At 48.4% G+C, this 25,304-nt stretch overlaps 1 protein-coding gene across 1 annotated transcript in view; it reads right to left on the bottom strand.

Moving 5' to 3' along the window:
- DOCK2 (dedicator of cytokinesis 2) overlaps positions 1 to 25,304 on the bottom strand; it is a 444,911-nt gene that overhangs the window by 9,775 nt on the left and 409,832 nt on the right. Inside the window, exons 41-46 of the mRNA XM_068990795.1 lie at positions 20,512 to 20,593; positions 19,077 to 19,161; positions 18,276 to 18,362; positions 12,935 to 13,111; positions 10,878 to 10,961; positions 1,794 to 1,931 (exon numbers count right to left, since the gene is read on the bottom strand). Of these exons, the coding sequence (XP_068846896.1) occupies positions 1,794 to 1,931; positions 10,878 to 10,961; positions 12,935 to 13,111; positions 18,276 to 18,362; positions 19,077 to 19,161; positions 20,512 to 20,593 (653 nt within the window). The remainder of the gene's footprint in view (positions 1 to 1,793; positions 1,932 to 10,877; positions 10,962 to 12,934; positions 13,112 to 18,275; positions 18,363 to 19,076; positions 19,162 to 20,511; positions 20,594 to 25,304) is intronic.

Below are 25,304 nucleotides of genomic sequence, written 5' to 3'. Positions count from 1 at the left end.
AAAGCATCAATTTTTGGTGCTCAGCCTTCTTTTTGGTCCAATTCTTATATCTGTACATGACTACTGGAAAAACCAGAGCTTTAACTAGATGGACGTTTGTTGGCAAAGTGATGTCTCTGCTTTTTAATATGTTGTCTAGGTTGGTCATAACTTTTCTTCCAAGGAGCAAGCGTCTTTTAATTTCATGACTGCAGTCACCCTCTGCAGTGATTTTGGAGCCCAAGAAAATAACATCTGTCACTGTTTCCATTGTTTCTCCATCAATTTGCCATGAAGTGATGGGACAGGATGCTACAATCTTAATTTTTTGAACATCGCGTTTTAAGCCAGCTTTTTCACTCTCTTCTTTCAGCTTCATCAAGAGGCTCTTTAGTTCCTCTTTACTTTTTGGCCATTAGAGTGGTGTCATCTGCACATCTGAGGTTATTGATAACCTATGTATATTCTTTGGTATAATTTAAATCATCGAGAGATTACTCGTAATACCCAATACAGTGTAAATGCTATATAAGTAGTTGTAAATATAATGTACACATGAGGTTAATAGTTGTCAGCACAGCAAATTCAAGTTTTGCTTTTTGGAACTTTCTGGATTCTTTTCCCCAAATATTTCTGATCCTCCCTTGGTTAAATCTGCAAAGAGAACCCATGGATATGGAGGGAGGGCTACTTCTTGAGCTCTGTGACATGATCAGAACTGAAGGGGTGGTGAGAGTCTCCAAACCTATCACCAGCTTGTCAGAGGTGCAGGGAAGCCTGGTGTCTTGGTGAGGGGGTCTTGTGGGGGATTCTGCCTGTAACCTATGCAACGTGGCCTAAGTCTGGGTGGCTGCCATCGGAACTGCGCTGGGTGTCACGCAGACAGTGTTGGAAAAGCCAGCTTGTCTCATGGAAAAACCAACCGCTGGCCTGAAGACCCGTGTTCCCGGTGTGCTTCCCAGTACTTCACTTCCTGTCTCTGGGCCTCAGCTCCCCCATGCGTAAAATCAGAGGGTTGGACCAGATGGCCTCTGAGAGACTACACAGCCTTGACATTTTATGACGATACTTTCTGGAGAAGAGGATGAAAGAAGAGGTTCCGTGAGCACCAGGCCAATGGCCTCTTGAGGACTCAGAGCTTGTTAGTGGCCCAAAGTGCTGGCTTTGGAGGCCATCAGAGCCAGGTGCAAATTCGGAGCCTCACTGACTTTTGTTATACGTTGTCGTTTAGTCACTAAGTCCTGTCCGACCCTTTGCAACCCCATGGACTGTAGCCCACCAGGCTCTTCTGTCAGTGGTATTTCTCAGGCAAGAACACTGCAGTGGGCTGTCATTTCTTTCTCCAGAGGATATCCTGACCCAGGGATGGAACTCGCATCTCCCGCTTGGCAGGTGGATTCTTTACTACTCAGCCACCTGGGAAGCCCCATTTGTTATACAGCCTCTAGCAAATCACTTAACGCCTTGGAATCTCTAGAATAGACATGAGGCGTTAAAAACCACTCCCAAGCTTGTTGTGAAGCCTAAATGATCTAAGTGCTTACATCAGACCAGCATATAGTAAGTTGGTGCTTCATCAATGTTGCTTTTATTATTAGCACAATCTCTTGATTTGCTCAGGACTCAATTTATAACTGGCATTTATCTGCAATGACTGTTAAGGGACCAAGTTTCCCAGAAGGGTCCCTGGATTGGCTCTGGCACTGCTGGTTCTCAGGTCCCTCTCAAGGGCGGGCTCCTTTGCTCTGGTCTCTTCGTCCTCCCTGCCCCACCCCACCCATTTCACCCTCCCTGGCCTTGGGGACCAGCCGTACCATCTCTCTGACACCATATTCCTTCTCCACCTTCACTTTCAGGTTCTTGAAACATTCCTCCATCCGGTCGTGGAAAGGCCGCAGATTTTCTGACACCCTTCTCTCGTGGATCTTAATGCCAGCTCCCAGAAAGGGGATCTGGGGAGAAAAGTGGTAAACGATGAGGCAGAGGTTGGCCACCTGGCTTCACGGAGCAGGCAGAAGTCAAGTCCACCTGCTGAGAAATTGCTGAGGGCTTTAGGGTCTCAACAACCTTTAGCTGGGGTCACCAACCCTGGGAAATGGGACAATTGCATCCTTGAGGTTTGCTCTGAAAATAAGATTTCTAGGAGAAAGACCTCTGGCTGTCTTGCCTCATGGAAGGGTTGTACCCTCTCCTCCTGCTCCCTCCCATTAGAGGCTGCATGTTAGGGAAAGTCTGCATCTGGTGGGATCTACTGAGGGGCAGAGCGTGAGACCAGAGGAGTGGGGTCTCTGTTGCTTTGACTTAAACCCTTGTCCAAGAAATCCTTGGAGATGCAAATAGGAGAGTGTGACTGTTCAGAGACTGGGAGGTAGGAGAAGGGAAGGGCTGAGCAGAAAAGGCGTGGGCACAACCTGGTCTTACAACATGTGTGCAGTGATAAGACCAAAGAAAGATAGCCGAGTGCTCATATCATGGAGCTAACGAGCCAACAGCGGACTTATAAAGTGAAAGTTAGTCACTCAATCATGTCCAACTCTTTGTGACCCTATGGACTATAGCCCACCAGGTTCCTCTGCCCATGGAATCCTCCAGGCAATAATACTGCAGTGGGTTGCCATTCCGTTCTCCAGGGGATCTTCCTGACCCAGGGATCGAACCCGGGTCTCCTGCATTGAGGGCAGATTCTTGACTGTCTGAGCCACCAGGGAAGGGAATATTTTTAAAGTGATGCATGAGCTCCAGGAAGATGAAGGGGGAAGAGATGAGTCATGTGAGGCAGTCAAGCCCTTATTTGCCAGCAGAGGAGGTCAGTCCATACTGCGTGAATGGTAGACACAAGGACAGAAGCCAAGCCACAGTGGCTCCTGTGAGCTGAGAACAGATGGAAAACTTAGAAGTATGATCTCAGGGAAGCATAATGAGGGCTGCAAGGAGGACAATACAGATCACTTTGGAGAAAAAAAAATGTTTTGATGATGGTGACCCCAAGACGTTTCTGCCTCCTTCTCTTGGAGTACTCTCCCAAATGGCAAAGTGAAAGAGAGACTGAAATTCAGTGAGGCCAGGAGACACCTATGAACCTGGTCCAGAACACGTCAGGTGGAAGGTGGATGGAGGATGGTAACTGACCTTCCAGGACAGAGTGGGAGGTGTGATAAGAGGACAATCTTCTCTGGGAAGCCAGGAAGGGTGCAGGGGTTAGAGGGCCCTGGTAGCTCAGAAAAGCTAGAGTGAGCTGAGAGGCTGAAAACAGGGATGGACTGAAATTCTGTGACAGGAGCAGCTGGATGGCCAGGTCCCTGCAGTTTCATCTGGTAGCGTGTCATATTTTCTCATTTCCTCAAGAAGCAGGAGCTTATCCTCTCGAATGATGAGAACAAAGAGCATCGAGCTAAGGGGTACCAGGCACAACAGAGGGCCAGGATGAGGAGCCAGCAAACAGGGGGTTGAGGAAAAGTCTGCATACTGATCAAGGTGAGACCTTCATTTTTCTGTCTCCAAATTGCCAGCAGCACAGAATCCAGGAGTTCCTTTGCAGGCAATAGCTCAAAGCATCTGTCCTGGAGAAAGTGAATAGCCAGACGTGTGTGGATTACTCAGTTGCCATATGTAATGCCATCCAGGTGACAAGGCCGTCTCTCATGTGCAGAGATAATCATTTAGCTTTGAGTGCCCCCACCCTTAACTAGGAACAGATTGCCAGGGATCACCAGGTATTGAAGGAAACTCTCCAGTGTGAAAGACAGTGATCAGAAGCAAAAGACAGGAGAGCAAGCAAACACTGAAGAGGAAGGAAAGAGGTGGGGGAGAGGGGAGGAAAGGAAGCGTGAATGGATTAACCTGGAGGAGACAGAGAGAAGAGAGCCTAAGAAACATTATTTAAAAAGTAATTAATGTACGAATTAAGAAAAGGTTTTCTATCCGTTAAACAAGAAAAAGACTTTATTTAAAAAGAAAGGAATGATAATGGAAATACTGCTTAAAAACTACTGAGATGGTATAGTAAGTGGAGACAAATGAATAGTTTTAATTTTATTAATACATTTTAGAAAAGATAGAAAATCAATTAGCTAAGCATCCATCCCAAGATATTAGTAGAAGAGCAGCAAATTAAACCCAAAAAGGGCAAAAGGAAGGAAATAATAAAAGTAAGAGAGAACATGAATGAAAAAGAAAACAAGCTGGCAACGCAGAGGACTGACAAATCCAAAGGTGGGTTCTTTTAAACTGATCAACCCCTTATAGGGCCAATCAGACAGACACCAGCAGATGCCAATAACCAGCATCAGAGCTTCAAAAAGGAGTGTCACCACAGGAAGTACAAGCATCATGAAAAGTCATAAGACGATATTATACAAAAGTTTATGTTAATACATGTAATATTTGGATAAAATGGATGAATTGTTAGAAAAATACCACTTTCCAAAAAGGACACAAAATAAACAGGAAATCTGAGAAGTATTAAATTAAATACGTACTTTAAAACATTCTTGGCCTGTGTGGCTTCGCAGACAAATTCTAGCAAACATTTAGGGGATAAATAAATGCCGACTTTAAAGAAACTCTTCAGAAAGGATTTTACATGTGGAATAATTTTCAAGTTACTTCTTGAGACCAGGATAACTGTTATAAAAACTGAATAAGAATATTATAAGAAATGAAAATTATAGGTTAATATCTCTTTTGAGCATAGATACAAAAATCCTGAAGAACATATTTTCAAATAGAATCTAGCAATATATAAAAATGATAATATATTATACCCAAGTGGGATTTATGTCATACATGCAAGGCTGGTTTAATATTCAAAAATCAATGAAAATAATTCACTGAATTAGCAGGATAATGAAGGAAAAAAATGAGTATCTCAATAGATTCATAAAAGGTATTTGATAAACTAAAAATCCCTTCATGACAAAGTAGCAAACTAAGCACAGAGGGGGATATCATCTTTACAACACCCCACTCTGCAAGCTATGGGCCCTTGGCCTGATGAAACACCCCACCCTGTGAACTATGGGCCCTTGCCCTGATGAAACACCCCACTCTGTGAGCTATGGGCCCTTGCCCTGATGAAACAGCCCACTCTGTGAGCTATGGGCCCTTGCCCTGATGAAACAGCCCACTCTGTGAGCTATGGGCCCTTGCCCTGATGAAACAGCCCACTCTGTGAGCTATGGGCCCTTGCCCTGATGAAACGCCCCACTCTGTGAGCTATGGGCCCTTGCCCTGATGAAACAGCCCACTCTGTGAGCTATGGGCCCTTGCCCTGATGAAACGCCCCACTCTGTGAACTATGGGCCCTTGCCCTGATGAAACAGCCCACTCTGTGAGCTATGGGCCCTTGCCCTGATGAAACGCCCCACTCTGTGAACTATGGGCCCTTGCCCTGATGAAACAGCCCACTCTGTGAGCTATGGGCCCTTGCCCTGATGAAACGCCCCACTCTGTGAGCTATGGGCCCTTGCCCTGATGAAACAGCCCACTCTGTGAGCTATGGGCCCTTGCCCTGATGAAACGCCCCACTCTGTGAACTATGGGCCCTTGCCCTGATGAAACAGCCCACTCTGTGAGCTATGGGCCCTTGCCCTGATGAAACGCCCCACTCTGTGAGCTATGGGCCCTTGCCCTGATGAAACGCCCCACTCTGTGAGCTATGGGCCCTTGCCCTGATGAAACAGCCCACTCTGTGAGCTATGGGCCCTTGCCCTGATGTGGGAGACAGACGTCCTCCCTCTCTTCTTACACTCATCAGTGCAAAGAGGCAAGAAAAATAACTAAGCCGTACAAGCCTGGAACAGAAAGAGTAGAACATTTTATACTAGAGATGACACGACTCTATCTGTAAAACAGCGAAAAGAATGCACAGACGACTTGACTTACTAAGTGAATTTGGTAGGATTACTGGATACAATGTAAACATGTTTTAAAAATGCAATTATACTGACAAACAGAAAAAGTTTAAAAGCAATACTATTTATGCTAGTTAAAGATATCAAATCCCTAAAAACAAGTCTAATAAAAATGTGAAATATTTTTACTATGAAAACGACCAAACTTGCTGAGTGAAATTAAAGAACTAAAGAAAAGGACAGAGATCCCATGTTCCTATATTAGAAGAGTCAATATCAAGAAGACAACAATTCTCAAATTAGTTTATATATTTAATATATTTTAATCAAAATCTCTGTGTTTTGGGGTGTTTAAAAATTGGCTGATTTAAAAATTTATTTGGAAATATGAAGGAAGAGAAAGAGCAAGACAAATTTGCACAAGAAATGGAAGTTCTCTCACTACTAGATCTCAAGACCGACTATAAAGCTACAGTGATTAGAAAGAGTGGAACTGGTGCAAGCATGGACAAATAGACCGAAGGAATAGAACAGGAAGTCCAGAAACAGCCTGACACGCATATGATCAGTTTATGTCAAAGTGGGGGGAGATCATCGCCTTTCCAACAATGGTGCTGGAGCAGCCCGGAATCTGTGTAGAAGACTAACAGACCCCTTACTTTACGCCAGTCAACATCAGCCACATACGTAAGAGCACAGCACGAAACCACAGTGTGTCCCAAGAAGCAGCAGAGTGCCATCACGATCTGGGCAGTCGGTCTTCACGTGGACACAAAAGTGACAATCACTGAGAATCTCATAAATTGGACCTCATGAAAGCTACAAACTGCTGTTCTTCAAAAATACGTCATTGAGAAAGTGAACAGACAAGCCGCAGACTGAACAAAGATATTTACAATGTGCCAGACTACAGTGTGTCAAAGACATATATTTGACAAATGACTCATATCCAGGATATATATAAACTGTTCTGAATTACTAACAAAAGACAATTCAGTTAGTAAAATAAGTAAAAGATCTGAACAGACATTTCAGAGAAAGGTTATTCAATTAGCCAATAAACACAGGGAAATGTGATGAACACCATTGCTCGTGAAAGGAAACGCAAATGAAAATTAAACTGAGATACCCTCACAACCACCAGAAAGACTAAAGGTAGAGAATCACAGTGTGACGTGTCAGTAGAATGTGGGGCAATGCGGGCTCACAGAAGCTGTTGGTGGGAGTGTAAACTGGCTCAGCGACTTTGGGAAACTGTTTCTCAGTATCCAGTCAACCACAGATGAGCCTGTAGCCCAGCACTCCCGCTGCTGCACAGAGAGTGAGCGCACTGATCACTTCTGTCATCAAGAGACACGAGCAAGAATGCTCACACGGCTGTTCCCACACTACGCAAATGCCGAAACAACCCACCACCAGCAGGAGAACGCGAGACCCACGGGCACGTCACTCGTCCATTGCCATAGTCACACAATGGCGAACACTTGGAAACAAAAAGAATACTGCTCCGGCATGCAACATCCTGGATGACTCTCAAAGACATTACGCTGAAAAAAAAAGCAGCCAGACGGACACAGCGACGCACGCTGTATAACACCATCTCCATGACGCTCAGAAAGAAGCAGCCAGACGGACACAGCAACACACGCTGTATAATACCATCTCTATGACGCTCAGAAATAGGCGAGACTAATCTCCAGAAGGGTGCCATTATCTGCTAGAGCCAGCTGAGCGCTAAAGGACTGATGCTTCTCAACTGTGGTGCTGGAGAAGACTCTTGAGAGTCCCTTGGACTGCAAGGAGATCCAACTGGTCCATCCTAAAGGAGATCAGTCTCAAATATTCACTGGAAGGACCGATGCAGAAGCTGAAGCTCCAATACTTTGGCCAACTGATGTGAAGAACCGACTCACTGGAAAAGACCCTGATGCTGGAAAGATTGAAGGCAGGAGGAGAAGTGGATGACAGAGGATGAGATGGTTGGATGGCATCACTGGCTCAATGGACATGAGTTTGGGTAAACTCCAGGAGTTGGTGATGGACAGGGAAGCCTGGCGTGCTACAGTCCATGGGGTCACAAAGAGTTGGTCACGACTGAGCGACTGAACTGAACTGACTAAAGCCAGATATTCTCATATATTATAACCAAGCAACTCCATAGCTAGGAATATACCTGACAGAAATTGAGCATGTTTGTGCTAAAAAGATACATACGAAGATGTTCAGAACAGAACTACTTGAAACAGCCTCAAACTGAAATCACCCCAAATCTCCATCAGTTAAAAAATGAAACAAAACAAAATTTTCTGGCATAGTTATACAGTCCAGCTGCATAGATTATTATATACATCAATAAAAATGAATAAATAATGGCCTTGTATAATAAAATTAATCAATTTTAAAACATAACTTTAAACAAAATGTTAGACACAGAAGATTGTGTACCGTGTGATCCCATTTATACAGAGGTCAAAAATCAGGAAAAGGTTAGAAATGAGTGTCTGGATGGTTGAAAACTATTGTTAAAAAGCAAGTGAATAGTTACTGTAAAGGCAGGGTAATAGCCGACCTCGGGGAGAGCTGGCAGCGACCACAGGAAGGCACAAGAGAGGCGTCTGTGCTAGAGGAATTCTGGGCCTCCATCAGGGGGTGGTCACACGGATGTACATGGTGATAAATCCACGTGTTGTGTAGTTTTGTTGGGTCTGCTTCTTTGTATGTAATGCTTCATAACATGTTTACAAGAAGAATGCACTATAGACATCTTTCCATGCTGATAAATATAGAGAAAAATCTTTACAAAGAAAAAACTTAAGCGATCAATCTTGAAACCCATGAAATCCTGAACCCATCATATACTGTGCACTTCTAGCTCCTGGTGTGTTGCCAGGGGTACAGGTATAGCCCCCTTTGAACTCCAAGGATCTTGTGTTTTGAGAAAATCCAAAGTGAATCTGGCTTTGCCAAACCAAGAGCCAGTCTATAATTAAGCTTCAAGAGGGGAGGCGGGGAGTGGGTCCAAGCCTGGCACACAGTTGGAGCTCAATGCAGATTATATAAGTTGCAAGAATGAATGGAAAGAAATGAAGGAGGAAGAACTAATCTGCTGTAGGTAATGTTAGAAAGGCCACCTTCACCCTGAGCAGGGCAGCGTCTTTCGAGTATTTAGGATGCTGGCCTCTGAGTGGGAGGGACGTGGTCCAGGGCAATCCCCTTTGCTGGGCTTCCTCAGCAATCTGGCAGAGGAGGTGGGGCTGGTGCTAAGGTGAGGGCACGCACTCTCCGCCAGGGGGTGCTGTTGGAGGAGGCCTAGCCAAGGGCTCTTAGAGGCCGTTAACAGCCAATTCATGCTTCAGTCTCCCTTCTTTGCTTGTGGTGTCCCTTTATTAATGGAGTCGGACACGACTTCACTTCACTTCTTCGGAAAAATGTCCTTAGAAGGCACAGCCTGGTATCGGCCGCACTGTGAGGCCACAGTCCAGGCCATACTTTGGGTGCAGCGGCTATGGCCCAGAGAGTCCCCTCCCAGGGGATAAGGCCCACCCAGCAGGAGGCCCGGGCAGCAACATGGACTGAGAATGACACCCGACAAGCAGACAAATTCGTGTGACATTTCTGCCCTCCTTGGGGTGCCCCAGAAAGAACAGAAGCAGGAAGCCAACCAAGGTCGAGGCTACCTGCTTCCCAAGCTGGGCATGGGGAGGGTGGGCATCATTACTTGAGCATTAAAGGACATGGTGACCTCAAGAGCTGGGGCCCTTGGGGATGACTGGGTTTCACAAGGCAAGAAGGGAGAGAAACTTGCAGACACACAGAATGCACTTAGGAGAGTGTACCGCACAGCCCTTGGCGGTTCATTTTTAAGGCCTCACTTTGCATAAATTGGCAGAGGCAGAGAAGGACCTGAATTAGGAATTCTTATTTTAAGAAGAGAGGCTGCACCCAAAGCTTCGCATTCCTGATTTCCCTGGAGTCACAAAAACTCCCCACCACAACAGCTCGCCTTTCTTTGCTCTGTGACTGGCAAGAAGGGAGGGCTGGCCCTGCTCGCCGCCCCCAGCACGCCCTCTGGAGCTCACCCTGGGTCCTGGGTGCTGGGTGGTCCATGGAGAGCAGGGAGGTGTTGGGGAGGGGGTGCTGCAGGCCCAGACTAGGAGCCTGGTCCTCTGAACACCTCTGGAGAGGGGTCTGCGAATTGTTTCTTCTCCAGGGAGTGGGAAAGAGATGGAGGAAGAGAAAACCCAGGAGAGGGAGCCAGAGAAAAAGCAGAGGAGGAAGGGCAGTGGAGAGAGAAGCAGACGGGAAGTAGAGCCAGGAGTGAGGTGTGAGGGTGGCGGCAGAGAGAGGCCCGGGTCAGAGACGGGAGCCCAGGAGCCAAGAGCTGTCAGGAGAGAAATACAGAGGGCGGTGCAGAGTGAGGCAGAGAGATGTGGGGGAAGGGACGGGGGCGACAGGGCGCAGGGAGGGGACGGGTGGACGAAGGACACGCAGGCAGCAGGGGAGAGCAGGCAGGAAGAGCAGTCTGTCCGAGGCCCGGGGCTGCACTGCCAGGGGCTGAGCAGCTTGTGTGGAGGGCAGGTGCTAAGGCGAGCACCTTTGAGCCCACCAACCAAACCAAGGCCTCAATTATTTTTGAAACCTGGTATCCATCTGAGCATTAACTGTGATAAACTGGGTCAGCCTTAGAAGGAGGGGAGATGGGGGTGGGGGCTGGAGTCTCCCGTTATCTGATTGGTGGGTGCTGGGTGCAGGGCGTGGTGGTGAGAGGTGTGCGGGAGCCTGGATTTCATTTCGGTCCCAGTGGGAGAGGCCGCCTCCTGAATTCAACACCCAGCAGCGCAGCACCTCTGCACAGTGCCCCGAGGCACCCCACTTCCGGGATGTGCCTGCTCATGTGAAGACAGAGTCAGAGGAAAGGTCCAAAGCCAAGGGGCAGGAGAACAAGCAAAGCCAGGCCATACCCGCCTGGGGCCAGCGGAGGGCAAGCCGGCCAGGAAGGGCAGAGGAGGGCCAGGGCCGGGGCTCCCCAGGCCAGCTCTGCTGTACCTGCCAGGCGATCAGGTCCTTGAGGCGTGTCAGCTTGTCCTGGTCCTCCGGGTGCTCCCGGGTGTACTCTTCGGTGAAGAAGGCCTGGGAAGACAGACAAGACACTGGGGGTTTCCTGCACCTTTGGCGTGAACCCCACAATGCGTCTCTCTGGCACTGGCAGAGGATCCCATTTGAAACGGTCAGGAGTGAGGCCACTGCTATGTAGATGGGCAGCAGTCAGGGAGCTCGGGACTCATGTCGCCTATTCCCAGGGTACAGATCAGTATCCACTGGGAAAGGGCCACAAACAAACCCCAGGGAAACAGTTGGTAGATGGAGGTGGTGGGGGGCGGTCTCCGGACCAGTAGCATCACCTCTGAACAAACTCCACCCAGGCTGACTGAATCAGTACCTCTGGGGTTGGGATGGGGTAAGAGCAACCATGTGTTAGGAAATCCTGCAGGGGTTTCTGCTGCAGTTCAACGCATTGTCCCATGGGAAAAACCTCAGTAAGGAATTTCCCCCGACGGTCTTTCCAGTGCACCTCCCTACGGTGCGGGACCTTGGCAGCCCAGCTCTTTCTGGGCTCATGTGCTCAGTGTGTGCACATATATACAGACTCCTCTTATCACCCCTCAAGGATGTACAGAGGGTTACCAGTGATGACTGTATGGGGTATCCAAGGGTAACTGCAAGGACTGACTGGAATTACTGTCCCTGAATTATGCTGTTGTGTCGTACTTTTAGTCTTACATCAATGGATGACATAGAAAAGTTAATAAGAAATTCATCATGAGATTTTTGAGAATGAGTTGACCATTTTTCCCTCCGCATCCCATTAAAAGATGCTTACTCCTTGGAAGGAAAGTTATGACCAACCTAGATAGCATATTCAAAAGCAGAGACATTACTTTGACAACAAAGGTCCAGCTAGTCAAGGCTATGGTTTTTCCTGTGGTCATGTATGGATGTGAGAGTTGGACTGTGAAGAAAGCTAAGCGCCAAAGAATTGATGCTTCTGAACTGTGGTGTTGGAGAAGACTTTTGAGAGTCCCTTGGACTGCAAGGAGATCCAACCAGTCCATCCTAAAGGAGATCAGTCCTGGGAGTTCATTGGAAGGACTGATGCTGAAGCTGGAACTACAATACTTTGGCCACCTCATGTGAAGAGTTGACTCAATGAAAAAGACTCTGATGCTGGGAGGGATTGGGGGCAGGAGGAGAAGGGGACGACAGAGGATGAGATGGCTGAATGGCATCACCGACTCAATGCACATGAGTTTGAGTGAACTCCGCGAGTTGGTGATGGACAGGGAGGCCTGGTGTGCTGCAATTCATGGGGTCGCAAAGAGTCGGACACGACTGAGCGACTGAACTGAACTGATAGGTGAAAACCAAAGAAAACTTTCTATTCTATCTCAGTGCTGGGAAAAGCTGTGCCCCACCCCCACCCCACACCCTGTTACTGAATAATTATCTTCCTCCAGTGGAAAATGTGACTCCTATAACCAATGGCCCTTCCCTTTTTGCCATGGACACCATGGACACCATGAGGCTCAAAAATGAAATCTGTGGCTGAAACATGCGTGGATTTCTAGAGGGACCTTATGACTGGAGTATCTAGATACTAACTCTCTCTTTGGAGCTGATCTCCCATCCCTTCTGGATTTGCACAGTTTCTGGGTTTCACTTCTTGCCATTTGTAGAGGTCACTCCCATCATCTGTAGAAGAGGTGACTTTTCACAAGTGGCACGGACTTTGACTGGTGGGTCCTGACTTTCCTGGTCTGGATCATGGTCATCCCAGAGTCTCTCTTTGACAGAGGCACCTGGATGTGCCCAGCGGGATAAGGGACGCCTATGAGCGCTGCTCCTTCCTGCACCACACAGAGCGCGGCATCGAGGGAGGGAAGCAGATGAGGGTCAGGCTGTGGGAACTCTGGGGGCGCCTGAGGCCTGAACACCTGCCATGCCCTTCTGAGGGACAGATGGCTGCATGAGATGAGTGATAGCAGCTCTCTGCCCAGGACCCTCCTGCCACCGCCCTGTCCCGTCCAGGAGAGGGGACCCCTCACCTTCTCGTACTTGGCGAACCCTCCCATGACAGCAGGGTCCACGATCCCATTCAGGAGCATGGAGAGCGGGTTAATGGGGAGGGTCTCGTCATTCTGATACTGGTTTATCATCATCAGGATCTTCTCATTGGCGGTGGACATGGTTTCGATGGCATTCTCCAGAGGGCTAATTGTGGTCTGTTGAAAACAAGATCACCAAGAAGAAAGGGCCTGAGCAGGCTGCTTTAAAAACAGGTATAATTATTGGGATTGATTTCCTCTGGGGTTAGAATTCAAATGAAGCAATGTTCCCCAAGGGGCTGTAGCAGGCTCCCGTGGTAATTACTGAGCCCTGGGGGCCGTCTGCTGTCTGGGGAAGCGGCAAGCTGAATTTCTGCTTAGTGAGAATAAGATTTCCCTGGGGAAACGAAGTAGGCAGTGGCAGGCACTCTTTGGGGTTTCAGCGGTTGGATGTGCTCCAAGCAGGCTTTTTCCTCTTATTACCTGGTGAGAGACACTCCCACTCAACCCAAGCAGCACTGGATGTGCACCCACCACGTGTGAGCCCTGAGCTGGAGGCCAGAGCAGCTGATGACACAATCACCGGCCAGGCCCACATCAGGTCCCGAGACATTATTATGCGAGTCACTGTTCCAATGTAGGCATCGTTTAGCTGGGAGATAAAACTAAACACCCTTTCAATACCTCTTAAAAAGCAAGATAAATAGAACGCTGGGTTTCCCAGGTAGCACAGTGGTAAAGAATCTGCCTGCCACTTCAGGAGACGCAAGAGACAAGGGTTCAACCCTGAGGTCAGGAAGATCCTCTGGAGGAGGAAAGGGTATTCTTTCTCACTCCGGTATTCTTGGCCTGGGAAATTCCACGGACAGAGGAGCCTGGAGGGCTACAGTCCATGGGGTCTCAGAGTCAGACACCATTGAAGGACTGGGCACAGCTCAGCAAACAGTGGCATTAGGCGCTAACTGGCAAACCGTGGTTCCCATGAGCATAGGATCTAGGCAAAACAGGAAATAAGTCTTCAAACTTTCTCTGTGACAGAGCCAGATGCTGTCTGTGGCAACAACTCAAGACTGTCACTGTAGGAAGAAACCAGCTACAAACAGTGTGAGAATCAGCGAGCGCGGTTGTTCCAATGAAACTGCTTACCAAAATAAATGCAGGTGGGATCTGGCTCATAGGCCACAGCTTCCTGACCCCTGAACTAAACTAAGCAAATTAAAAATGAGTGCAAATCTCAGCCAGCTTTACTATCTGTGTGACCTTGGGCAAGTTTCCTAAACTTTCTGAGCCTCAGTTGACTTTTTGGTAAAATGAGAAGAATATCTGCTTCAAAAAGTAGCTGATGGTAATTATTATTACCTCTTGTAGACATTAGGACAAGGAACAGCATCTGTCCTAAGAAGGGAAGACGCACTGGCAGGGCGGGTGGGAGCTGGAGGGAATGGTCAGGAAACCTGAGAAACCCTCCTGGAGGAGGGGGCCCTAAGTGCTGCTGTCTGTTGAAACGGTGGCGTTACAGGGCCTGCCTCATGAGCACACAGCAAAGGGTAGTTCAGATAATACGACACCTGACTCACAGCAGCGCTCTTTACAAAGCGCATCGGCTAGTTTCTGTCACTGTTGAGCCTACGAGAGGGGCAGGCCCGGCATTCACAGCCACATTCTCAGTCATCTTTATAAACTATTTCCCTAAATCCCTGGGAAATCCTAGCCTCCTCTCCCACTTTCCTTGTCTCTGGACATTTCTGAAGATGGTCCTGCGAGCAGGCTGCCTCTGTGTGTCACTGCCACTCGCTGTCACTCATGCACACACATGTGCATGCACACTCATACACACGCAAAGGGGAGCTGGAGGGGAAGGCTGCTCAGCCTGGTGCGGGCAGCAGCCCGTGTTCTACAAGCTGCAACCCACGGTCCAGTGTCTGTCTTAGAAATCCTCTGAGCTGCACAAGATAAGCATTATTATTACAACTTACATCTGCCACTGATCATGGGGCAGTTCAAGTTCCATCTTCGGGCTTTAGCTTTTTCATATGCAAAATAATTCCAATGGATGGAAACTAGGGAAGGGTTTGCACACTGGAGATCTGTAGGTCAAACTGGGACTGGGCCTGTCATTCAGCCAGCACATGAGTTCTAATGTTTTTAGAAATTAATTCAGCCTGAAGGAGTCTGCTGCAGCTTCTCCCACGGCCTGTTGTTTGACCATTTCACATATTTACAGTATCTTCTTGGGCTCTGAAGGTATTTAGATTTGTAGCTCTTGGATTAAATGACCTTCAGAGTGTCTTTCAGCTCGGAAACTCCATAGGTTTATCTTTTATTTTGGCCACACTGTGTCTTGTGGGATTTTAGTTCCATGACGAGGAAAGGAGCTGAACCTGGGCCCTTGGCAGTGAAAGGGTGGACAGCCAGAGAATTTCCATGAAATTCCATAGCTTTTTCATGTCTATTTTACAGATGATGAAAACTAAGGCCAGAGATACACGGTGTTTATCCAACATCATATAGCCTCTTAATAACTAGGCTGAATTTGGGCCTCTGACCCCCAGCTCAGAACTTCTTGTAAAGATTAAATATTCTCAGGACCAAGAACAAGGAAAGAACTCTCAATAAGCAAGACTTACACTTGAGAGGGAGGTTAATAGAGACAAATTTCCTCTGGTCAACTTTTTGGAGGCTTTCCCAACCACTTCTATCAGAGGGGTATCAGTCAAGGTTGACTATTTCCTTCCTAATTTCAGAATCATGAGTTCATAAAGAAAAGTAACCATTTCAGATATTATAGGCTTCTGCATATTAATTGAGTGACGGGCTGATGAATTTACTTAATGGCTATTCTTCAGCACCAATTATGTGTCTGGGACTATTCTTTGCACTCAGAGATACAGCCAGGAACAAAATGGACAAAAACCTGTCTTCCTGGAGCTCACAGCCTAGTGGAGCTTATATTCTAATGTTACTATATGCAAAATTATAGATATTAAACAGAAACATACAGACAAGTTACGTTGTCCATCAGGAGGCGACATACCCTGGCAGAGGGGGCCGGGGCATGCAGGGAGTGCAGGCAGGGATCCCCTCAGTTTGCTGACAGCCCCGTGGGGACAGTGATGAACAGAGGTGCCTCTTTGAGCCCACCAGAGGAGAGGGCACAGCCAGGGTCAACGGGTAGAGACCATAGCTTAGTGGAAAGTTTCCAATTCCTCACCTCAAAAATGGGATTAATCATAACAGCATACTTCACAGGGTTTTGTGGGATTAAATAGAATAATGCTAGAAAGCCCTTGACACAGCTCCTGGAACACTTGTCCGCGCTTATCACACACCACTGTGTCCCTTGAATAAAGGTCATGTGTTGTTTCTTCCTCTCCAGGGCACTAACTCTGGGGTGGGTTGCGGACACATTGAGGAAGGAGAGAGTGACTCCATCCAGATGCCTGATTTAAGAAGTTAAAGTCAAACTTCACCTCTTTAATTTAAAAAAAAAAAAAAAAGGTCAGTTTATTTATTTCTGGCCATGCTGGGTCTTAGTTTCAACACTTTGGATCTTCAGTCATAGTTGTGGCACGTGAACTCTTAGTTGCGGCAGGCACGTGGGCTCTAGTTCCCTGACCAGGCATCGAACCCAGGCCCTCCGCACTGGGAGCACGGAGTCTTAGCCACTGGATGACCAGGGAAGTCTCAAACCTCATCTCTTTTACTAACCTTGAACAATCCACTAACTCACTCAGTACCTGGGTTTCCTCATCTGTGAAACGGAACATCTACCTTGCACTTGTGGAGGGGTTTAAATGAGGTCACTCCTATGAACAGCTTAGCACATGCTCAGTGATGTCTGCTGACGTTATCATCGTTATTATATTTTACTAAGGTCTGGGCCACATCTGTGTAAAGGAGATGGAGGGTCACCTGGCTTCTGGGGGTGTGGGCCTTAAGGGCTGAAGGGGGATGGTTTCTTTTTTTTTTTTTTCCTAAATTTATATGTTTTATTACATTTTCTTTTTTTTTTTAATTTTAAAATCTTTAATTCAATGCTTATCAAACCGCACTGGAAATGTCAGTCAGACCGTGTCCCTCCTGTGCGTGCAGCTCCAGTTCAGCCAGTGGAAACGCCTGAGACCTTATGGTGCCTACAAGGTCCTACATGACCTGCTAGCAGACCACTGCTACTCCTCCCCACTTGTTCTGATTCAGACGTGAGCTTGTTCTGCCCCAGGGCCTTTGCACTTGCTGCTCCCTCTGCGAGAAGGTGCTTCTCTTGGATATTGGCACACATCTCTTGGATATTTGCACAGATAGTTCCCTCACTTCCTCCAGGCTTTTGCTCAAAAGGCATTTAGCCAGAAGGCTTTCTCTCTCCATGCTATTTAAAATAACCCCCATTCACGACCTTTCTCTTTTATTTTATCCAGAGTAGTTTTCTCCACCTGACATAGTATATACTTACTCAGACTTTTTAGTGTCTTCACCACTAGAATGTAAGCTTCACTGCAAAATCTCCAGCTGCCTGACATGTGTGAGGAACTCAAACATTTGATGAATGAATAAGTGAATAAGATATCCTGAATACACCCCTGCTTCTCAAGTTCCCCTAGTCTTCCCTTTGCATGCTGGGAGCTGCAAGATCCTTAGCTATCTGAGAACACAGAGACCCTGAAGTGAGTTATGAAGCGAAATGCATGCTATACGTGGAGCAAATACATGGAGTTCACACATCTGCGTTGTAGTCAGAGCTTTGCCCTGCATGATTTCCTTTCTCTGAGCTTTAGTTCATCCAACTCTAAAACGAGTTCATAGCGGGATTCGCAAAGGGCTCCCAAACAACTGCTGTGGGGGAGAATATGAGGAGCCGAATGTGTCCATGGAGTTCCAGGCCCTCTGCTTCACCTGTACCAGCCACAGAAGCTCCCCGCTCATCAAGTTTATTACTGGATTCTATGGTACCTTTCATTTTCCAGGGAAAAAAGTTATCAGATGCTAAAAATTAATCTGAAAGCAGGTAAACTAGATGCTGCTTCAGGTCCCTTCCTGCACTGGAGTTCCTGGAGTCCCGCCTGGTGGCCCAGACAGTAAAGAATCCGCCTGCAGTGCAGGAGACCTGGGTTCAATTCCTGGGTCAGGAAGATCCCCTAGAGAATGGAATGGCTACCCACTCCAGTATTTTTGCCTGGAGAATCCCATGGACAGAGGAGCCTGGTGGGCTACAGTCCATAAAGTCGCAAAGAGTTGGACATGACTGAGCGACTAACACTTTTTCACTTTTCCTTTCTGCAGCGGCTTTTAACAAAGGCATTGCCCTCTCCCGGTCCCAGGAGACTCCTGAGGCCGGCAGACTCACCTGGGACATGTGAACCACCTCAAACCAGCGCAGGATGCCGGGAAGCTTGTATGCAGTCACGAAGGAGGTCCTCTCGATCCACATCGACTGTGCCATTGGAGGGAGGCAGGGGCAGGAAAGCAACACACTTGTGAAACCTGACCAGCAGAGTTGGGACCTAGCCAGGCCCCCAGGCCTCCTATCCACCCAGAATCAGAATGAAAAATTACAGGATCCAGAAACACACCCCCATTTTACCCTGAAGAATCCTTTCCCAATGTGAAGTTTACATTTTCCCTAGATTTAGGTTCAGTATGTTTTAACCTGGGTCTCTGAACAGGCATAATTTTTAGGCACAATTGAATACATTCACCTGCATTTTCTGGGTGTGTGTATAGCAATCAATCATCATATTCTTAAAGGGACAGAGCCCCACCCCCACCTCCAAACATGAAGAATCACAGTTGAAGGGAAAGAGCGGAGAGAGACTTGGGGCTGGCTCCTTGTGCCAGCCTTAGCCCTTGGGAATAGCAGACAGGTCCTGGGAAGCACAGGGACACTGGGGACTGTGAACTCCCCGAGGCAGACAGGGGCTCTCGCCAGGCCTGCGTTACATGGAGAGTGGAGAGGCTCAAGAAATGAGACGACAAACCCCACAGAAGAGCCTGGAAGGCGGGTGTCATCATACCAGCAGAAGCCAGGCCCCTTCCTGTGGGTTTGGGTCAGAGGCCCTCCCATTATGATGCTGCAGGAGCATGCCCTGGCTGGTACAGAGGCCCAGGGGAATGATCGCGGCTGCTGCAGCGGAGAGGAGACACTTACGGCAAACTCGTTCTCAGGATCGACGGTCCCCCTGCGCACTGGCCGGGAGTAGTGGAACTTCTGCACGTGGTTGGATTTGTAAAAGCTGCAAGACAGGAAGAGGCTGAGGCTCCTGAGAGCAAAACCTGACCTGACCCTGCACTGTCCAGGGAGGCCCTCCGCAGTGAACTCTAGGTCTGGTAGAGCCCTCGCTGTAGCATTTAAAACCAGGCTTTCTTTCTGAGATGATTTAGAAGCTCGTCAGTCGTATGCCTTCGTAAGAACATAGCACCCCTCAGGGTACCCCCAAAGTTGAATTCTATAACTAATACACATATTAGTGCCTGGGCCATTGTTTCTTATGATCTCAATGAAGGATCTGGATACATCCAAGGTCCTAGACTAATGGCCCAGAGGTATCTTCTAAGGATTCCTTTAGTTACGCCCCCACCCCTACCCCATCAGTCTTCCTGAATCTCCAGGGCTGTTCTAGCATCAGAGCCAGCAGGGCACGGTGCTGGCTGTGTGGTTGTCACCCCTTGCCCAAGGGTGCCTTCCTGAGGCGGGGACGGAAGGCTGAGATGCAGGCTCAGCTACATCTGTCCCCTACCTCCCTAGCATGAGACCACTTCTCCCCCAAGGAGCAGGCCATTCCTCTCACAACTGAGCTCCTGCTCGGACAGGCCCTCCCAGAGAAGAAGCCTTTCCGAAGGCAATCAAGGTGTGAAACTGGGCACCTGGGCTTAAGGGGGGTGAGCCAGACAGCTTAGAGTGGGCACCTGCTGCCCACAGATCCCACAGACCTTCTGCTTCACCACCTCATTCCTGACCTTGGCTTCTGGCATTAAACAGATCGGTCTTGTCTTCATGCTGCTACCTCCAATGCTGCCTTTATTTTACTTTACATTTAAATTTTTTGGTTTGTGGGATCTTAGTTCCTTGCGCAGGGATTGACCTTTGGCCCTTGGCGGTGACGGCACTGAGTCCTAACCACTGGGGGACCTCCCTTAGCGTACCCTTTAAATCAAAGTGTGGACACATCCATTGTGAGTGCACAACCTTCACAAGTGCCAAAAAGATGCCCCTCCGGAGAAAGTGCTCAGCCCGAGCATCGTCCCTGTTGCCCACACTCTCCGGCTGTGGATTCCTGGAGCCGCTCCGGCACCATCCTGAGAGACAGGCTCTCCACGTCCCAGTCAGTGAAGCCCATCGGTGCTTCCTGAGGACTCCCTGGCCGCAGGGTGAGCCCGCCCTCATCCTCCCAGCCACGCCTGGTGTTAGCCTTCCAGGGGCAGGGCCCAGAGGGCTCATGGGGGTGATGCTTCTTCCAGGAAGGAAGTGGAAAACAGGCTAAGACAGAAGGGTACCAAGGCCTGTCCTCCCACCGGCTCTGCTTGCTTGGCAGCCTCACAGAATGTTCCTCCCCACATTCCTTCCCTCGAACTGAGGGGCTTACTTTATAATCTGGTCAGGCACTGGCTTATTCTTGAACCTCGGGTGTTCATCCAAGACGGGCTGGACGGTGAAACACTGGATGTCTGCAATTCCTGTAGTTAAGAGCTCGCAACATGTTGGTCGGGGGTGGGGGGCAGTTCCCAGCACAGCAGGTCCCAGCTGAGACTCCCGCCCCCCAGGACAGTCCTCTGGGGCCAAGTTTTTAATGAGTGACAAACCTCAAGATGCTAGGTCCTAGTGACCACTTAGCAGTCACCGTGGTCCTTATCAGAGCTGCAGCCCTGTCCGAGGGCTCAGCCTCTGCTAACAGCTGGTTAGTAGTAACAGTCCTTAATCTTTGCTCTATTACTGTCATGAACAAGAGTAACACCTAACGCAGTCCTAGCTCTTGACTGACTGCAGAGAATGTCTCCCCTCGGTCTCCTTTCATCTCCCTAGTTCCACTGACCACCGCTCTTAACGTTAATCATACTTTCCAGAGAAAGGGACATCAAGGTCAAAGCAGCTGAACAACACAGTGAAGGTCACACAGCTTGTGAGCACAGAGCAACAGTCTGTATTTGGGTCTGTAACCCTAAGCTCAGCGTTCGTTGCCTATAATTGGTGCTCCCCACTGAGCAGAAGCATCACCATCACCCGAGGGCTTGTTAGAAACGGTGACTCCCGGGGCCCGCCTAAGATCTAATGAGTCCCAGTCTGCGTTTTGTAGGATCCTCAGATGAGGCGCATGCACGCTGCAGTTTGAGAAGCGCTGCTTTACAGCAGGTGAATACATGCCATCTAGCACTCTGAGAGCAACTGCCTGGGGCAGGGATATAAGGCCATGTCCAAGCTCAGTGGGAAAGAGCTCCGTGATTGATGCCTGCCATGGGCACGGGCTACAGAAGAGCCATCACGTGTGCCGGACTTCTGTCACGCCTCTTCTAGACCGTTGTTCACTGTCAGTCAATCACGTAGCAAAATAAACAAGGTTAGCCATCGCCGGTCCCACCCCTGAACCTTGCTTCCGTTTCCCCGGCTTCCGTGGCTTCCTTACCCACCTCTCGTTTCCAGGTATCCAGGTTCTCTCCTCCCTCTATTCTACCTGAGGTCCACCCTGGCTTGAAAACTCTTCCCTTGAGCCTGACATTTCTGCCAATTAAGAAATCACAAACTCCTCTTGTTGGCATTCAAATATGCCAATTTTGAATATGAACTGTTCAAATCTTCCACTAGGATTCCGACCCATTTCCCACCGTTATTTCGGAGCATGCAACAGATGGTGCTGTCCCCTCTGCTAAGATGATTTCTCCATGCCACCGTGAAGTTCAGTCCACCCTCAGCCAGGTGCCCCTTTCCTTCCTGGCCCTCCACGGCATCGCGTCTGAGCACAGAACTCTCGTCTCTCCAGCTCCCTGTCTTCTCCTTTCAGTCTCCTCCCCACCAGACTGGGAGCTTCCTGATGTAGGCGCTGGGACTCCTTCACACAAAAGAAATGGCCAGAACGCAATTCCAAGTTAGATCCAATCCTCCCTTCCTCAGTAAACTCACTCTGTGCTAACATGCTGGGGATGTAACTGTTTTACTGCTGAAGAGCACTTCCACATTCAGTGAGAGTCCCTCAGAAAGAGACAGAGAGAAAGACACAGGTAGAGAGACATCAAGAGAGATTCAGAGGCAGAGACAATGAGAGGAGAGGGCAAGATGGAGCAATGCTTAATACAAATGAATAAGCCTGACTGGAGGAAGTCGCATAATACTCAGGAAAACTAATTTCTATCTCAAGCTCTACAGCAAACAGCCTTCTCTGGGAGGGAATTCTTTCTGGATTAAGTCTAGGGCAGGACTGGCAACCTATAGCCCTCTGGTCAAATCCGGCTCACTGCCTGTTATTGTGCGGCTCCCAGCTAAGAAGAGCTTTTATAGTATTACGTGACATGTGATAATATTAAATTTAAATTTCAGTGTTCATAAATAAAGTTTTATTGGGACACAGCTACACCCATCCATTTATGTACTACCCATGGGGCTCCCCCAGCACAAGAGAGGTGAGGAGCTGTGACAGAGACACGCGGTCCACAGAGACTAAAATGTGTCCCATCTGGTCCTTCATGTAAGTCTGCCTGAAGAAGCCAGTGACATCACCCTCCAACCACGTCCAGTGGGCTGCATGGCCGCACCCGCTCCCTACGCATTAAACGGCAGAGGGGTGGGTAGGGAACAGGAGACAGCCACCCAAGAGACCTCTGCTGCTAAGTGACTTCCCCCACTTGGGTACCTACGTGAGAAGACACTGGGTCTTGTCATGCAACACAGGAAGGCAACAGAACGGGGCGTTAAGAGCTCAGAGTTTGCAAAAATCAGACTTGGGTTCAATCTTAGCTCCATCAATTTCTGAGACCTTGTGCCAGCTGTTTACATTTTTAAGCCTCGTTTTTACTTGCAAAATGCAGAGAGTAAAAATACCCAACTCATGGGATGGTTATGAGAATAAAATGAAACAATGCATGCAAATGCCTGGCGTGCCATCACTTAACGATAGTTAATAGAGAACACTCTGTCCATTAATCTTAAATGAAAATGATGGCATTATAGAAAGAATGCAGACTTTGAGACAGACCTTGGAGTTCAAATCTCACCTGCATCATTAACTAGCTTCGTACTCCTAGGCAAACCACCTTACCTCTCTGCTTCATGTACTTCTCTATGAAATAGGGACAATTAATACCCACCTAATAGAGTTTTATCGGGGTTGTTACTGCTTTCAGTCACTCAGTAGTGTCCAATTCTTTTGTGACCCTGTGGACTGTAGCCCACCAGGCTCCTCTGTCCATGGGATTCTCCAGGCAAGAATACTGGAGTAGGTTGCTATTTCCTTCTCCAGGGGATCTTCCAGACTCAGGGATCAAACCTGAGTCTCCTGCATTGCAGACAGATTTTTTACCACTAAGCCACCAGGGAAGCCTTTACGGGGATTAGAAAAATCTAGTTACAAAACCTTCAGTCTTATGCATGGCATGAAGAGGACACAGAGCAAATGTCAGCCCTTTCCCTCTCCACCTGACTCCTGGAGCTGAATCAGGCCTGCGTATGATGACTCGGCCCAGTAACAGATGCTTTCTTCTCCCACCATGAGTTAAAAGGCCACATAGTTGTTCAATACCAGGATATCCACGTAGCAGGGCCTTAGTACTAATCCCACGTCTCGCCTGTAACCAAACTCACATGTGTAACCAGCCAGCTTTGCCGCTGGTTACATTTCCTCCTGCAAATAACCCTGGTAGAGCACGCATGAAGGGCAAGCGAGCATAATGAAAAGGTTACAGATGAATATGTATCATCCGAGGGGAAAATATTTGCATTAAGGTTCGACAGACCTAGCAGACCAGCCGTGGAACCTGTCAGCCCCATTTTAAAGGCTGTAACTTAATTTGCGCTGCAGGGCGCAACACGGGAGCTGGACTAGGTTAACGCAGCCGTTGCAGCATCAGCCCCTGACCTGGTGATCATTATGCTTCGCTGCACTGGAGCCTTGTTTCCACCGTACCTCCCCAACCGCACTAGCACCACCTCCTGTCCCTTCGACTTTCTGTGTGCCCCAGACGCCTTGCTGCATCCATGCCTCCCTCCCTCCTACCTTTCTCTAGCTCCCCTTTCTTTCCCCTCTCTTGTTTCCTTTCTCTTTCTGTTGACCAGCAAGTGTTTCCTGAGAGCTGCCTTTGAGGATCACTGCAGTGAGCAAGAGCACGGGTCTCTGCCTTCCTGGAGTTTCCATGTTAGTTCTACCTTTTTTTAGAAAAAATCCTTTTTATTGTAGAAAAGCCCCTGATGCTGGGAAAGATTGAAGGTGGGAGGAGAAGGGGATGACAGAGGACGAGATGGTTGGATGGCATCACTGACTCAATGGACATGAGCTTGAGCAAACTCTGGGAGACAGTTGAAGGACAGGGAAGCCTGGTGTGCTGCAGTCGACGGGGTTGCAGAGAGTTGGACACAAGTGAGCAACTGAACAACCCGTGGTTAAAAGTCACATTATCAAACCATAATAGTTTAACCATATTTAACTCTACAGTTCAGTGGCACTAAATACATTCACAACGCTGTACAACTATCACCATCATCCATCTGCCAAATTTTTCACCTTCCTAAACAGAAACTCTGTCCTCATTAAACACTAAGTCCCCACTGTGCATGCGTGCGTGCATGTTAAGTCACTTCAGTCGTGTCTGACTCTCCGTGACCCTGTGGACTGTAACCCACCAGGCTCCTCTGTCCATGGGATTCTCCAGGCAAGAATACTGGAGTGGGTTGCCACGCCCTCCTCCAGGGGATCTTCCCAACCCAGAGGTCCAACCCACATCTCCTGTGGTTCCTGCATTGCAGGCGGATTCTCTACCATTGGGCCGCTGGGGAAGCCCCAGTCCCCATCACCCCTCCCCAAGCCCCACTCCCTGGCCCCTGGCAGCTGCCAGTACACTTTCTGACTCTATGAGTTTGACTAGTCTAGGTACCTCATACAAGTGGAATCAAACAGTATTTGTCTGCACCTACTGTATACTGGAATCTATTTTTAATGTTAACTGGATATATATCCCCGACTTCCCAGGCAGCACAGTGGTAAGGAATCTGCCTACCAGAGCAGGGGGATGCAAGAGACACAGGTTCAATCCCTGGGCTGGGAAGATCTCCTGGAGGAGGAAATGGCAACCCACTCTAGTATTCTTGCCTGGAAAATTCTATGGACAGAGGAGCCTGGTGGGCTACAGCCCATGGGGTCACAGAGAGCTGGACACCTCTGTGTATGCACATGTACAT

This window comes from Capricornis sumatraensis, chromosome 18 (genome assembly GCF_032405125.1).
Source record: "Capricornis sumatraensis isolate serow.1 chromosome 18, serow.2, whole genome shotgun sequence".
Classification (NCBI taxonomy): Eukaryota; Metazoa; Chordata; class Mammalia; order Artiodactyla; family Bovidae; genus Capricornis; species Capricornis sumatraensis.
Note: the sequence above shows the minus strand (reverse complement) of the source record. Positions and strands in the feature narration are given on the sequence as shown.